A 16,441-nucleotide genomic window follows, 5' to 3' on the forward strand; every position below is an offset into this window, starting at 1 on the left:
AACTAACGGTCAGTTCCTTAGACGTGTTTATTAAATACGTCTCCGAGGGGCTAGTTTACTCGCTTATTGACCATTAATTCGGATTAGGAATTTAATTTAGAGCGACTGATTTATTACTACTTAATCTGGTTTTATTAATATTTTAATGTGATTTTACCTACTGATCTATATACGGACTTAAATTATACTATGTAGATCATTAATGAAACATTGTTGCGAGATATACTTAATTAAATTAATATTCTTATTGAATATTGATTTCATATTTTTCAATGATATGAAGGATCGTCATAAATAATAAATATTTGATAAATGAATACCTATAAATTAGACAAGCAATCCACGTCAAACGGTAAAATAGAACTGTCAAATTTCGCGGTAAAATATGTATAATCCAACCAAATTAGGATGTCACGACAGTCTAAGCACTTGTAATGCTATTACGTGAAAATTGAAATACACTTCATGTCTCGCGTGAAATATTCGAATATAGAATTTAAATAAAAAATATATGAGACACCCCTATTGTAGTGACGTCAGACGAATCTACAATATATTATAAACCGCAGCAAAATTATGAAGCAGTTTATTAAAAGGACAATGAGTCCTCCGTCATAGGAATAAGGTGCGATATCGCTTGGAAGTTCGATTTTCGCGAACGCAAATAGGTGCGTCAAGGTTTTTAGAAAGGGACGATCGTGATTTTTTTTATTATATTTATAATTAAATTCCCTGTCATCTCTTTTGGGTATCTGGTCTCCTGGTATTGGCGTTTGCCCAATGGATTTTTTATATTCAGATTTTCCAAGTTTTCATTTAATTTGAACAAAATGTGAATGAGTTCACATTACTCACAATGACATTGATTGACGGCGAGGATATTTTTCCTTGGTAAATGGAAGATTCTTTCTAAATATAAATGCTGATTTCTAAGTAAATTATTAGTTACATTAACTGGCATAAATACGAGATGCTTAAATAGGTATTGATGGTTCGATAATTGTACCTAATTAATTTCAATGAGTAGTCTAAAGTAGTATTAGTCAAGAGAAGATTTTTGAAAGATATAACCAAAACACAGGTAAATCGTGCAACTCTCAATATGTCCTCAGTAGTCTCGTATCATGTAAACGTTATTATACGATACACTAAGAGTAAAAATAACCAATAAGGTAAACAAGATCAAAGCCTTCCATGGGTACCTACCTATTAAACTTTACATAAGCAAATCAGTCTTATCATAACCGTCTCCATAGTTACAATAAAAAATCTACAAGGCTTTGAATACTTAATCTCCCACATCACGTGGCAACTCCATCTGATTTTCTCGAACCGAACCCTTACAATACCTACCATCAAAGGCTGCACACATAACCCTAAATTAACTCACTGTTGGTCGAACAGACCGCCAACAAAAACCCAATTAATTTCCACCAACGGTTTACACAGAAACCGCTTAAATGCAACATCAAAACTGTAAATGACTAATTTTAATTAATAAAACAAACGAAAATTTTCCTTAAGAGTTGTTACGTTGGACTTTTTCGACTCGAAACTTGGGCTGGAAGTTGAAAAAGTCCTTGAGAGGGTTCAAAAGGGTTATTAAAATAGGCGATTTTTGTTACTTTGTAAAAGTTTTCAAAGTAAAAGAAAGGCAACGTACCTTGGATATTAATGTTTACGAGAAAAAGAAAAAGAAAAGTATTTTTTTTAGGAATTTTAAGAAAAACTTACACGTGGAAATCGTAGTAGTGCATCAATCGGCTTAGTTTTGGGAAGGGAGGCTATAGTTCGTCGATAGCAACATAGGTACATAAAATGTACTCCTGTATGTACCAGTACCAGAGAGATACAAAACACAGTTACCTCAACAATCCTTCGACATCAATAGAAGTCGAAAGTCCACAAAAATTAAAAGCTGGCTCACAATGCATGTAATTTCAAACACGATTCACCTCCGTCAGAATCCATATCATTCATAATGACCATCTTCCGACCGGCCCCTGAGTATGTAAATATAGCCGGACTATTGTGAGGATCGACAGAAAGGTCGGACACCGGGCTAAATGGGATTTTCGTACGGGTTTCCTTTTCAATGCCCCCGTTTTTTTTCTTTCCTCTCTCTCTTTATATTTGAATGTGTTAAATTTCTCGGAAAAATGCTTATTTTCTGTCCCGTCAGGTGGGTAAGGTGATTTATAGAGTGACCTTAGATGGTATCAATGGCTGAATGTGTGGCTTATTTCAGGAGTTTCGGCCGAAATGAGTTTTGGGTTAGTGAATTGTTCGTACTTTATATTGCGGTTGTATAGTCCGAACTAAAAGGTTGACGCACTTATAGGTATATGTGTAAATACAACAATTGGCAATTTAACTCAGTGTGTATCAAATAAGTGAAGACAATGACGTCACAGTTGAGTCTAGACTTTAGACAAATAAATCTTCAGATAATACTAAAAAAAAACATGTCATATCGTTTTCTATTGGTACAACATCATACCCAATTTCCAATCTACCAAAATTATCGTCCCTCAGATCAAAATGTACCAAACGAACGATAAAATCAGATCACAACATAATCCCGTGGAACCCTAAAACAACCTTCAGCAGTTCCATTTATCCTTGAAAAACGATCTGAACAAATGACAAGGGGTATATTTTCGCCGTTTCATAGCATGGGGAGGGTTGTCCGCAGACGTACTTAACAAACCGTGGTTAAATTGATAGATTAGCCACAATTTGTGCAAATCATCGTTTTTGCTTGTTTGTAGTTATGGATATTAATGTGATATGGTATTTGGGTTGAGTGATACAATTATCTCGTTGGGGTTATGTAATTATTTCAAGTGTCATAATTACTGGTGTTGTATGCAGGTGCTTTGGGGTTTTGGTTGCGGGAATATGGAGATATATACAAGTATAGAGTTGTGTCTCAAATAATAATGATACTAGATTATATTATCGTTCTATTATAAGTTCGTTATAAGTTATAAGAAACTTATGTACATATGTTTGTAACTGAAACTGTGTTCTCATGAACACCATCCATATGTCGTAAACCCCAAAAAAATCAAAACAAAAATATAAACAAAACGGCAAGTCATTTCCTAGAGCCATAAACAAAAATTTCTCGCTCCACACGTCCGTTCTCCCTAACGTCCCGCGCTCAACTGTCATGTAAATGACGTCACGTGACCGGAAGCAGTTTGGCGGGGGGAGGGTCTTCCGGCGACGCACGCGATTGGACACTTCCGTTCGGTAACAAACTGCTGGTATATAATATGCTAATCATGAATAAGCAATTTATTGGATTATTGTACGGATTAGCATTGCCTGTTTTGCCCTAAGTGAGGATTTAGGCTGTCGGATTTATTTTTTTGGTGGTAACAAGAAATTTTTGTTCGATAATAATAAAAATGATCCTAAAATAGTTGGTATAACGACTTTGAACTAAATTGTCGAATACATTTTTTCCAAAATGGGTGTACAAAACACTACAATAACTCATGTAAATCCATAGTTACTACACATTATGAATTAAATATTGAAGCATGAAAGAGCAAGAAACACCACTCTGAATAACTTCCGCGTTCCATCTCTTTTCATTCTTGATTGTCAACACAAAATCTGATGGCCTCCATAAAAATCCAATTATAACTTTCTTTTAATTCTATTACTTTTTTATCGAAGTTAACAGTACACATGTTTTTGTCGTTAAAACACAATTGTATGAGGAAACTCCACAAACCAAAACCTTTGGTACTTGATGAAACGTCCGATGGAAAATTACTTACTGGTCCTGATTTTTTGTCAGCAATGACTGACATTATTTTAATTAACCGTACATTAGAACGAACTTTTTCTAATACCATGACAATTCCTTACATATCTACAAACCAGATTTAACCAGTTGTTTCCAGATTGAAACTATTTTTACCAGCTTAATTGAGAAATCGCGTGGACAAGTGCGAGCCCAGTTTTTTTGCAACGCAGTGTAAAGCCAAATCGATTGGTTACACTCAAAGTTAAGGAAAATGTAACATCATTAGATGGGTAAACAACGAAACTGTTGTTTCTTAAAATAAACTTGCGAGCAAAAAGTTGACACCTCTGTTTTTTTGTAAAACTCTATAATTAGATGTGCTATGAGGAAGAATAAAGGGGAAAATCGGTGTCCAGGCTTCACCCGTTTTTTTGGCTGACATTGTAAGCAAATAGTAAACTAATTTTGATTTGTCATTGTGGTATTTTCCTAGCTTGCGAGTTTCAGCATAGTTTTTACAAGTTTGACGAAAAATGGTAAACCAAGAATAATGGAAAGCACAATAGTGTAACGACTTTGAATAATACATAGAATCAATTGTCTAAAGTACGGCTGTAGGTATTTCCTTAGCTTACGTTTTCGTAAAGCGTCATTTTCTTACGCTATTTAAGTATTACGCTAACACAATTTTCCTACATAAACACTTACGTTTAAGTAAGTTTCTAACACATAGAAAAACATATATTTAAATATAACTCTGACTCGATATAATACACTAAATAACACAGCTATATTACACCTCAACAAACAGTAATTACAATAAAATAAGATGCTAATAATAAACAGCACAATACCTGCGTCAATTATTACCATTATCAATACACGAACAATACAATAAAATGAAAAGCACATACAACCGATATGCAAACATATTTGTATGAAAATATGGTATGATAAAGTATTAATTTGCATGATAATGGAAATATGTAACTCGTGGACATACTGTTTATGTATGGGCGTCGTGAAACAATGGAGTAATTTTACAAAACATGCTGTATACTGTATTTTATGAGGTTGATATGTATCTAGACAATTATATAGTAACTTAATTTTATGGTATAAACCGTTAAACGAGCAGACGGATCACCTGATGGTAAGTAATCGCTGCCGCCCATGGACACCCGAAACACCAGAGGCGTTACAAGTGCGTTGCCAGCTTTTTGGGGGTTAGTTTAAGGTTTGTTGCAGAATTGAGGATTGGGGATTGGGCCTCCGGTAACCTCACTAACACAACGAAACACAGCGCAAGCGTTGTTTCGCGCCGATTTTCAGTGAGGCCGTAGTATCACCCCGGTCTAGCCGACCCATTCGTGCCCATTCACAGTCAATGTCAAAACATTTCTTTCAATTATTAAGCACGTAAATTTATTTACATCCTCAATATACCTATTATTTGCTATATACCTACCTCTTTAATGCAAAAAATAATAAAATAACACTTCAGTATATTTATTTCTATTTAGAACTAAAATAAAATTTTAATGTATTACTAATATTGATATTGATTTTTATTGATATATGTTTGTTTTGTACGAGAAGTATGAGATCAGTAATTGAAAAACAAGTACTTAGGTAATCTAAGTACATACTCTCAAGGTACATGTCATAATCGTAATCCATTGTTAGGATAACAATCAAAATTGAATGGCAGATGAGATTTTTTTATTACTACCTACTAAGAATAAGAATAGTCTACAAGCGCGATTGCTGAGCAATCAGGTATTAGGTTCAATATAAATATCATCAAAATATATTTGGTTTTCTTATTCTTCTTGGCTTTATTAGAATATGGTGAATCTGAATTGACGGACAAACATCCAAATAAGCAAACTTTAACATTTATTATATGAGTGTGATATCTAGATACCGGGAGAATGGTATAGAAAAATTTCAAAGAGGGATAAAATGAAAAGAAGAACTGATGTAAGGATATTTGTTAAAGTGGCTCATAGAAAATACTCTTGTTAATTAGAATTTGAATAATTATTCTTGTATAAGTAAATGTAAAGTATGTAGCTAAATAATTGAATGAATGAATAAAACATAGTAACTGTATTACATAATCTATACGAGTAACACGTGTTTAGTATTGTCCTTGTATTTGTGGACGTCTGGCACTGCTGACAGCGGGGAAGAAAACTTTGATTTAATTCCTAAGACTACATTCTGAACACATATTTATGTCATCATTCATTAGAGAGAGTGATTTTAATTATCAAAAATATTTTCACAAATGTATTTCAGAAGTAACTGGCTCTATTACAAGAAAGAAGAAACCATTTAAAAAACATGTAATCGCTAAAAACCAAATTAGCAGTGGAATTACAAAACCCTAGAGATCCTTTTGACAGAAATATTCATTAATACAATGATTTTCACCAAATTATTTCATGTTTTTCCCAAGCCATGTCGTCATACTATCGCTCCCGCTTATAAGCTGACCACATCCCTCTATCATTTGTTGAAGAGACACCACCGCTATGTTCAACATAATTCGTGCGAAGCTCTGTCTACATTGTCATACCTACTATTACACCTGATGAAATGAATTCTGCTCCACTTCTTATAGACAATATATTATTATTATTGGGATGTGTGTAGATTTACATCATTCACATGTTTGAGCAAATAAAATTTCTATTCTATTCTCCATAGTTATAGCTGTGGTGTAGCATAGATATAGTTGGTGGTTTTAAAGTGAGTGAATAACGAAAGATTTGATCTTAAAATTAAACAAAGTAAAGTGGTTTTACCTGCGCTATCTGGCTTGTTAAGGAACAAACCTAACAGCGATGCAAAATTAGAATGCATGGTGGTAAAAATTTTCGTACCCTTGATACGAGTTTTTTCACGTTGAACGAAAGCGAAACAAGAGCGCGGCGCTCTGATTGGCCGGTGCGAGTGAACCATCCAATCAAAGCATCGAACGCACTTTACTAAGGTCTAGCAAAATCGTACTAAAGTTCAGATTTCACAATTGTAATGGATAATGCAAAATATAAGATGAATTCACTAAAATCAGAGGTCTGGTTCAAAACTTAGTTAATAATATCTAAAACAAATCTACATTAACTAAACAATCATACTAGATACCAACGCATAAATATAACCTTTAACCTAAATACACCAAACCAATAAACACAATTTGTGACCAAATCACTAACACGAATCTATCAATTCTTGGTCAAATTACCCGTTAGGGGCGGGACGGCGCGTGCGCAAGCTCTTAGGTCGAAGTGGTGCCCTAATGTTGGTGACGTCACGTGTTGGCCACGTGGCGACTAAGCTAAAGGACCTTTAGTAAGTAGATAAATATATTTTGCAAAATGGGTGTTGGATAATGAAGTTTATTTTGATTTGTATGAAACATTTTTGTAGTCGTGTTGGATGAGGTCAATCTTTTTTATGGAATAAGCCGTTCAACGAGCAGACGGGTCAGCTGATGGTAAGCAATCGCCGCCGCCCATGGACGCCCGAAACACCAGAGGTGTTACAAGTGCGTTGCCAGCCTTTTGAGGCTAGGAATTTAAGGATTGTTGAGGAATCAGGGATTCGGAAGATTGGGAAGGGGGCAAGCCTATTCGTGCCGAAGCGTAGCTCTTCTCTGTCGAACACTTAAAATCATCACATGAATGAGGCTGCATTCTATCTATTTGGTATCGAGTATCGATGTATCGAGTTAAGTAATTACCTAGTAACTTAGTGTATATAGTAGTTATGTTAATTGATTAGCTTTAACAATACACAAGGTTAATAACATCATTAATGAGAAACTGGGCGTAGACACAATTCGCGTTTTTGTGGGAATACTACCCGTGACGTTATCACGTTATACTTTTGATTTATGCGAACAAAACGAAGAACAAATATGAGTCTTTTATACCATGACAAGTAAACAAGGATGTATTACTCTACAGAGACTAAAAAAACCATAAACTACACAAGTTTAACGAGCAAAAAAAAAAGCAAAATATGAGCAGATTAGTAACCGTCACATTATCGTAAATATTTAATCGCTTGTAATTTTTCTTTGAAGTTCTTTTTTTCATACTAATTACAACCACACATGCTCATATTAATAAACGTCAAATTTAATTACTTGACGTCGTAAACGGGAAAATAGCGGCGGGAAAATAGTACTACCTAAGTACTTACAGCCAACAAAAAAATATTACTAATTAAACTATCCGCGGCCATATTAAAAATGATTTCGAACTCGCGAAGTAATTATTCACCCCTGGTTTTATTTCAGAACATAAATTCACTGCTGCAATTAACTTAAAAGCTATGTTGAGCAAAGTGTGGCGCGACCCTTAAATAAGGGTCACGACACACGTGCCGACTCCGCCCACGTTTAGTTCGGCGACCGCAATGTTGACGGTAAGTGAAAAATAGTGTGAATTGGGTAATTTACGAACGGTATATAAAAACTGGAAGCTATTTACGGTTGAGTGTGAGTTGAACTGGCTAGATGTGAAATAAATATGTACTATGGTTTCAAGTTTTTCTAGGTTTATGTACAATTTCTAGATCGCAAAAAATGAGTTGTATTCGTACTTTTTATGCTAAAATCTTAATGCTAGCAAGGAAGTACCAAATAAAGATAAATGATTAATCGATTAAAAGAACCAAATAATAAAATATAGAACTAATAACAGAACCTATTCAGTTAAAAGTTTAGTCCACTTTTATACTCATTTCTATCAAAAAATCTACGATTATTTATTTTCGATCGTTTTGTTAAATTCAAAACAAACTTATAAACACCTATTGTCATACCAATCAAGATGGAAACAATATTCGAACTTTTGCGTTTTCATTTCTAATTTTAAACTCAAGAAACCTTACAAGTTTCGAACAACCCTTTAAAATTCAATAAACAACCCACGCATATCGTTTAAAAAGTAAAATCTTTCAATAATTTTAATCGCATGTCAATGGGGTAACCCCAAACGGACGAGGTCTGACGCACCCCAACTAACCCTATTGTCACTTTCACATTGACAGTGAAAACTGTCAACTGTCAAAAGCAGCCAAGACGGTTTAAACTATGCGTTCCATTTTCGCTTTTCATATTTGGAAATCTTTTGTTGAGCGCTCGGCGGGCGCTCTTATGTGAGAACGTAAGCGCTTTTTCGATTATGTGCACCGAGCTTTATTTAAGTGTGGCTTGTATTCTGTTGCTTGCGATATTGCGTTTTGCTTGCTTCTTATTGTTGTGGTTTTATTAATAACAATGTTTATTTTATTTGTGTTTCTCAAACGGAATTGCGATTGATTGTTAAACTCTGTGTGATTGTTTTTCTCTGTGTGCGTCGATAATAGAAATAGTCACGGAGAAATTTTTACTGCACTGTTGGTGCGGTGGATGGGCAACCGGCTGCTGTGGAACGTGTAGCAGGTTCTAAACAGCACCTTCTGGGCAACTCTCAAATATGTAGTTGTTTCGGGTCTGGGTGTGATGTATATGGGAACTTGTATGTTTGTTAACGCACCCAACGACACGATTGTAGCAAAAGCGTAGTCCATGTATAGTAGTAAAAATTGTGAAACAAATGCTCCATCATTCTCACAGACGAAGATTCGAAACCCAACAAATTTCAAAGCGTCGTATTCACATCTCAAGAAGTTCCAATATAATGTCCAACAAACTTGATATGTGAACATTTTGACGACAACAAATAAAAAATTTGATCAAGAAGACATCTTTGAAAAGGGCGTATCAAAACTTTCTAATAAAACGATACAACTTCGGGAATCGAATCACGTACTATTGCGGGTGCCATAAATAACAACGTTTATGTTTTGATACCAGTAAATAGCATATTAAATATATAGTCTTTTTTACATAAAAAAGCGTTGTATACGTGTAAAAATTTAACCGTCAGTTTTATTTTAGGAGTTTCAAGAGTTGCTCGTGACTGCCGGTTGTGGGCGGTATTTTTTGTTGTTGTGTAGGCGAGTGACCCGTTTGCGTTCAGTGGGTTGTTACTTGAGCTAGTTGGTAGTAAGTGGTAGCTACTGGAAGATAGTGGGAAATGTTAAGGACAGCGTTTATTGGTTTCCAGGTTTTTTGTTGGATTGTAGCAGGAGAAAAGATCATCCAATGACTTCTCTCGCCTTGAGCGAGGCGAGAGGGAGTGTCAGACTCTTACTGACTAAAAATCATCCCGTTCCTACTCCTGCTTTTCGAGCCGAAGCCCCGGTAACCCGCTAGGCAGTCCGCAGCTCCGGATATCATACCCCTTCGCCGCTAACGGTAACAACAACCTCGATTGCATCAAAATGTCTCATTCTCATGACAAAAACATAATAACAAACTTTCTAACATAAACAAAACCCATCAAATAACGGTGCAAAATAAACAAAAAACGTGTACCATAATATCTTTTTACTCATACACAAAAAGCTACATACTCTATCTTGTCCACTGCGTCAAAACGAGACAGAGCAATTGTGTAATCCCAATTCGACCAGCGGATTCGATGACATCGAATGAATGGGCTGATAACGTCAGTACAACCGGCCCTTTTGTGTCCAACCTTCTATTTAGCTATCTATACAGAAACTTTTATAACATTCACTATATAAGAGAATTGTTTCGGTTTGAAAAAATGTATTGGAATACGATATTGGATTGTGGACTGACGCGGAACGACAGTTTTGACTGATTTAGTTTGATGAATGCGTAACTGTTGTGTTGGTGCGGGGAAATTTTGTTTGTTAGGTGAAAACAAATTGATAATGGAGCAGAGAATACTTGTAGCTTATTAACAACATACTCGTATGTTTATTAGGTAATATTACAAGGATTGATGAGATATTTAAGGACAGAAAAAGTATCATTTATTATTTCTAAAAGATTGTAAAGTAATATTAATTCGTTGTAGGTTACTGATATATTGTACAGTTTGGAATAGTACTTAGCGTTTTTGACAGAGAAGCAAGAGCTCAAAAAATTTAGCAATTACTAGATACGAACGAATCCGCTTTTAAATTTAGCTTTTCCAAACCGTTATTCTAAACCACACTCAACCTAACTAACCGCCTTCAACGATGAATTCCAAATGTGAACACGACCGCCTTGCCCGTCCATCGGCAGGACAATAAAACGCAATAAAACAAAGGTTTTATACTTTTTACAAACCATAATGAAAGCTCTTCACCGACAACTTTTTGTTCAACAATGGCGATTATCGGTAATCAGTGACAATGTTGGGTTTATGAGTGGTGATTCCAAGGTATTTTGTAATGTTACTGCTCTTTGTATCATTTTGATGAAATTATTGTGAAAGTTTGAGTAATAACTGTTTTGTTGTTTGAATGTTTAGTTTTATGGGATAGGGTGATAAATGGGCAGACGTATCACCTGGTGGTAAGCAATCGCCGTCCACCTGCAAAACCAGAGGAGTTAGGTACTAATTCGTTGTGCGGGATTTGATTTGGAGATTGAGGGTGGAGGGAAGCAAGCGTGATCTCGCGTCGGTTTCACTCTGGTTTAGCCGACCTGGGCTGACGCATCATGGCTCTTGGCTCTCCAAAACTTATTTAGTAACGCAATTGTCAATTATTATCTAAGAGGTTATTGGATTCAATCAAATGTCAGACAAATTCCCAGTAATAGTAATAGAATTAGAATTAGACGCCGTCTATTTCCTGGAACGGTACATGCCTAGGAATTCTACTTTCTTCAAACATCCATTCTTTCTGAACATTGTGCTGTACCACGAATTTGGAATACAATAAAAAATGTACCGATAAGAAAAAGTAATTGTTGACAAACCTAGATAAGGCCCACCTAGTGCTTAACAGTTAGGTACGCTATCGACCAATATAACAAAAACAGTAATTCTGCTTCTAACCTACAGGAAAATGGTAACTATTGCGCATCGATCGAAAACCCGATATCGATCGAAAACTCTTCTAGTAGAAGAGCTATTTTCGAATAATTCACGTGACGAAACAGTCATCATTATCAACAATCTACAAAATCTATTTCACAAAGTGTAAAATATATTAATAATAAAACATATTATGTAGTCCCATAGACGACTCTTATCACACCCGTAAGAAACAGACAGTGGTGACTAAAATATTATTTTCTGCCGTCAGTAGCTAGATTTTGAGGTTAGGCTAAGACACTAGCTCCTGGTGCGTGGATGGATGGATGTGCCTTAACAGGCGTTGCACCTTAGGGTCTCCGGAGTAGGTCTACTAAGATGACTTAATGCCCCTTACGTGTTGAAAGTGCACCACTAAAACCAGGGTTAGTGAGGTAAAAATCCCACACTCCCTAGTAATTTATCCCCAAAAAGCTAGACGACTTTAGAAGGTTTCCCGCGTCTTCGAAACAGGCTAAGACACCAGCTAGGCTAGATTAAGTATTATTTTTAATTTGAAAACGAACGCACTTAAATCAAGTCATGAACCTCGCAATAAAAAGAAAGCCAACATAGAAGGGACTTACCAGCTCTCAGGGCATCCATGGGCACACTAGGATAGGGTATGGAGTAAGGATACCCCTCCTTCCTCAGAGTCTTGGGCTTCCTCCTCGGCCGGTACTTGTAGTCAGGATGCTCCTTCATGTGCATGGCTCTGATGCGCTTCGCTTCGTCAATGAAGGGCCGCTTCTCGTCTTCTGACAGAAGCTTCCATTCGGCACCTGTAGAAAATAATAGGGTTAGAATTGGATTTTGATAATGTGAGTAATTTACATTTACTTAAGTTATAACTTGTAACTTGGACTGAACATTAGGTGCGGTGGCTGGGCAGCTGGCTGTCATGGAACAACTCTTTGTGTGATTCACAGATTGTTGTTCTGGGTCTGGGAGTCATGTGGATATGAAATTGTGTTTGTAAATGCACACCTACGACACAGGAAATCCTCCAAACTTTTAAGTTAGATTTTTGCATGCAGCTCTAATTTAACAAATAAGTATAATGTTTAATAACGCTATTATTAATTAAGAAAGACAATATTTCTCGAGAGTGCAAATAAAGAAAAAACACGCCTAATTTTTGGGATTTCCAAAATCGATATATCTTTACCAAAAAGTAAATAAGCACCTTTACTTAAAGTTTATTTCAGTCATAAAAAACGCATTCACACTACGCTAACCAAAAATTTCACACCTACTTAGAAAATAACTTTTGAAAATGTGTAATTTCATAATATTTCGCACTCACATGTACTAACAGGTGTCATACAACTGAAACTTCAGGCTTTTATTGCTTAATTCACAATATACCGTGCAAAATAGTGATTAGCGTCCTTTTTCAAATGTATATTGACCATAATAGTCATTTGTACGTATTCAAATGGTCTTTGACCATTTATGTTGGAAATTCTATAGTTTACTAGACTTATTCATAAACGTGTTTTCGTTTTTTAATTATGTTTTTTTGTATCTTAGATGGTCCTTAGTTAAAACATGTGTAGAAAGTTGTTGTTCAATTCTTCTTAGCTATCTCCAATAAATACGTTTTAAAACAATTGTTATATAGCCACATTGAAGATACGCCTCATTATTAAATTATAAGAAAATCTTACGATAAGCTGTCACAATAAAACGCAACGGCCATATCACATCGATGTTCCATGCCAATACTTTAACGATGGTCGTGCAAAGCCGCGATTATTTGCCCTAACACCGCAACACAGGCGTACGACACCATCGGTTACGTGACCACATCTAATTCACATCCAAAAATGGACACAAAATCCTTATTAAACATTCCATTGTACAATACTATCGCTAATAACCACCATAAACTACAAAAACAGTGAACAAAAACAGAAAAGTAATTTGCCCTAACCATCCTTCATTGGTGAAACAATAGTATTGAATCGATACAATATAATCGAAGGCACCAACGACCTGTCTCCCAGCGCGATTCAAGAGACCAACCCTTTGTCTCCCCCCATTTATGGAAGGTTGTATTCATCCACCGTGGAGGGGCGCCATCGTCCATTCAAACAGACAAGACAATCCCAATTCAGACGGGTATAAAAGCGAAAACAATGTCGCTAACATAGAAAGGAACAATCCGGCTCCGAGGACCAGCGGTAGTCTCTCTCGCACGCGGGTAAATACTGCTTAGAGAGAAAGAGATAGGAACAACAATGGCGGAAAGCGCCGCCTAATGACGAATTTGCGCTTTTCATTCCACAACAGAAGTTTTTCCCGGTTCCTCATTATTATGTCGATACTTTGGGGTGGGTTCGTATCTTTTGTTGCCGCGGATGATAGGATCGTGTGCTTAGTAACGACAATGGTATAAAAGACTAATGTTCTATTAAAATTACGTTGACGGTTTTCCCGATTGTTCGAGAAAAATCCGCTTTATTTTCCTTTGGTGACAAAAATGTAACGCAGTAGCCCATAAGTAGTACAAATTGGTTTGGTGTATCAAGTGTATATTGGGCGTTTTATCTCTTGAGAATATGGAGGCTTTACATAGGTAATAGGGATGATGACGGGGTATGAAAATTAATGAAAAAATATGGGATAGGTATTTTTTTAATTTGGCGTATAAAAAAACTTAGAAAAAGCGAATCAAAGTTTAGGAGTGGAAACAAACGTCATTTCTACGTATAAAACGTACCTAGAAGTGACTTCGTATGATATTTCAAATCAATATATTATCATCGAAAGTATTTGTTTCCGTAAGAAAATAAAATATACGTATCTAATGTTTTAAAACATTCTACAACATGGACATCAAAATAAAAATTAGTTATCTATCCTACTATTATTGTAGCAAGGTGAAAAAAGTATAAAATAATAAAAAAGAATATCACTTATCTAAACCGCGTATTTACTAAACACTCAATACGACCATTACATAAAAATAAGTACAAACAGCTCTAGATTTTTTACAACTCACGTAATAGCTACATTGTCGCAAGATTATCGTAAATAAACGCGAATATAATGAATCATTCATGCAGTTTTACATCAAAGCGATCGATCTAAATATAAATTAAATTGGCAAAGGTCGATTAACTGGATTTCAGACAAAGCGTTGAGAACAATGATTGATACTGTGCGATTGTGACCGGGCATTGCAACTATTGTCTGCGCTCGAATCGAGTAGGTTTTCACAAGTTCTATAGTTGGTGGGAAAAGTTCGTCTGGCCCAGTGGGCGTTGGTAATTACGCGACCTGTTATGTAATTTAATTATTGAATCAAGTATTCGTTTATGAATGATTCGAGGTTATTTGGTTCTTATGTATTTGGTATTAATAGAAAGTTGGAGTAGATCACTTTTACTTATGATTTTTTTAATACAACGCAAGCATTTGTGATTTCTTTAGTTACAGTACTTGCGACTGTAGAAAACTGATGCTTCGAAATTAGGCAGAATTTACGATTACAGCTCTTCGTTACTTTTCGTCATATGTTATCATTTCGTCATCTTTTAAACGATAATCGTTAAAAAGTAAGAAAATTAAATGAGTTTTCAGAATTTCACGACTTTGTATTATTCTACGAACCTGATAAAGACATTGTAATAATATCTACTTATTAAATGAGTATTATTATATTTTTTTCATACAAAACGAAACAAGCCCGACAATAAAACGAATAAAAAGCAACCTTAACATCATTATAAGACAAACAACACGCGACATATTTCCCGTGTAACAGTGTTTTTTAACACAAAAGCCAGACACAGCTTATTTATACAATTGCCTACCGTTTTGAACGCAGCACATTCAATATTAGCTAATTACTATTGCATTATTCATTTACATATGACAAAAGAAAAACAAACTTTTCAACACAGTAGAACAAATACTTTTGTCCACATCGGCTTTCCAACAGCCCACTGTGCACGGCTGTCACTATAATTTTGTGCACACAAGTGTCACTGTTTCTTTACAAACGCAACACTGTGCACTTTGTGTTCTCGAGCTGTGGAGTCGAAGATTTTTTTCTTGAACATTGTTTTTACGACAATGCAAATTATAATGTTAATAGCTACTGCATGGTTTTTGTTGTTGTTAGCTGTCGTGAAAGTTTTTTTTAAAGGTTTTAGTGTTTTTCTTATGTTGATTTGTTTGCAAATATCTTGATTTCGGAAAAAGATGAGAAAAGAAAAGTTTTGTTGCATAATTTTGTCAAAGAGAGAGAGAGAGAAGCTTCATGATCGTTAGGTAGCTTTCAGTTTTTCGGACTGACTGTCAAATATAACAAATGTTGGTTTAAATTAATAAGAAAGAAGCATCAATATTTAACCAATTGGCTTAATAAATTAAATAAATGGCGTAAAATTCATGAAAGTAAATAAACAAAATGAAGGAGCTAAAAAAATCGATGATGTAATTTTATATTTACATCGAATTACATATGTACACGTGTATAAAAAAAGTTATTAAATATTTTAATGAACAATACAGTAATTAAAGCATTAAAATAAAATTACAGATATGAACGTTCAATAAAATTTACACCTACAAAAGTCCGTCCATATTACCTACGTGACAAAAACGACATCCTTGCCATACAATTCGACTCCCCACATTTTTCGCTCTGACAACCCTGCATGTATTTATTTATTCTTAATTAACGGCAACACTAACAATCGTAGCAACAATACGCACGTGTCGATAC

General features: G+C 35.3%; 1 protein-coding gene across 1 annotated transcript in view; it reads right to left on the bottom strand.

Annotated features, from left to right (window-relative positions):
• Positions 1-16,441, bottom strand: part of LOC118273591 (transcription factor SOX-21) — a 42,292-nt gene that overhangs the window by 9,698 nt on the left and 16,153 nt on the right. Inside the window, exon 3 of the mRNA XM_035590639.2 lies at positions 12,291-12,485. Coding sequence (XP_035446532.1) covers positions 12,291-12,485 — 195 coding nt within the window. The remainder of the gene's footprint in view (positions 1-12,290; positions 12,486-16,441) is intronic.

Source organism: Spodoptera frugiperda, chromosome 1, assembly GCF_023101765.2.
Source record: "Spodoptera frugiperda isolate SF20-4 chromosome 1, AGI-APGP_CSIRO_Sfru_2.0, whole genome shotgun sequence".
In the NCBI taxonomy this organism is placed as follows: Eukaryota; Metazoa; Arthropoda; class Insecta; order Lepidoptera; family Noctuidae; genus Spodoptera; species Spodoptera frugiperda.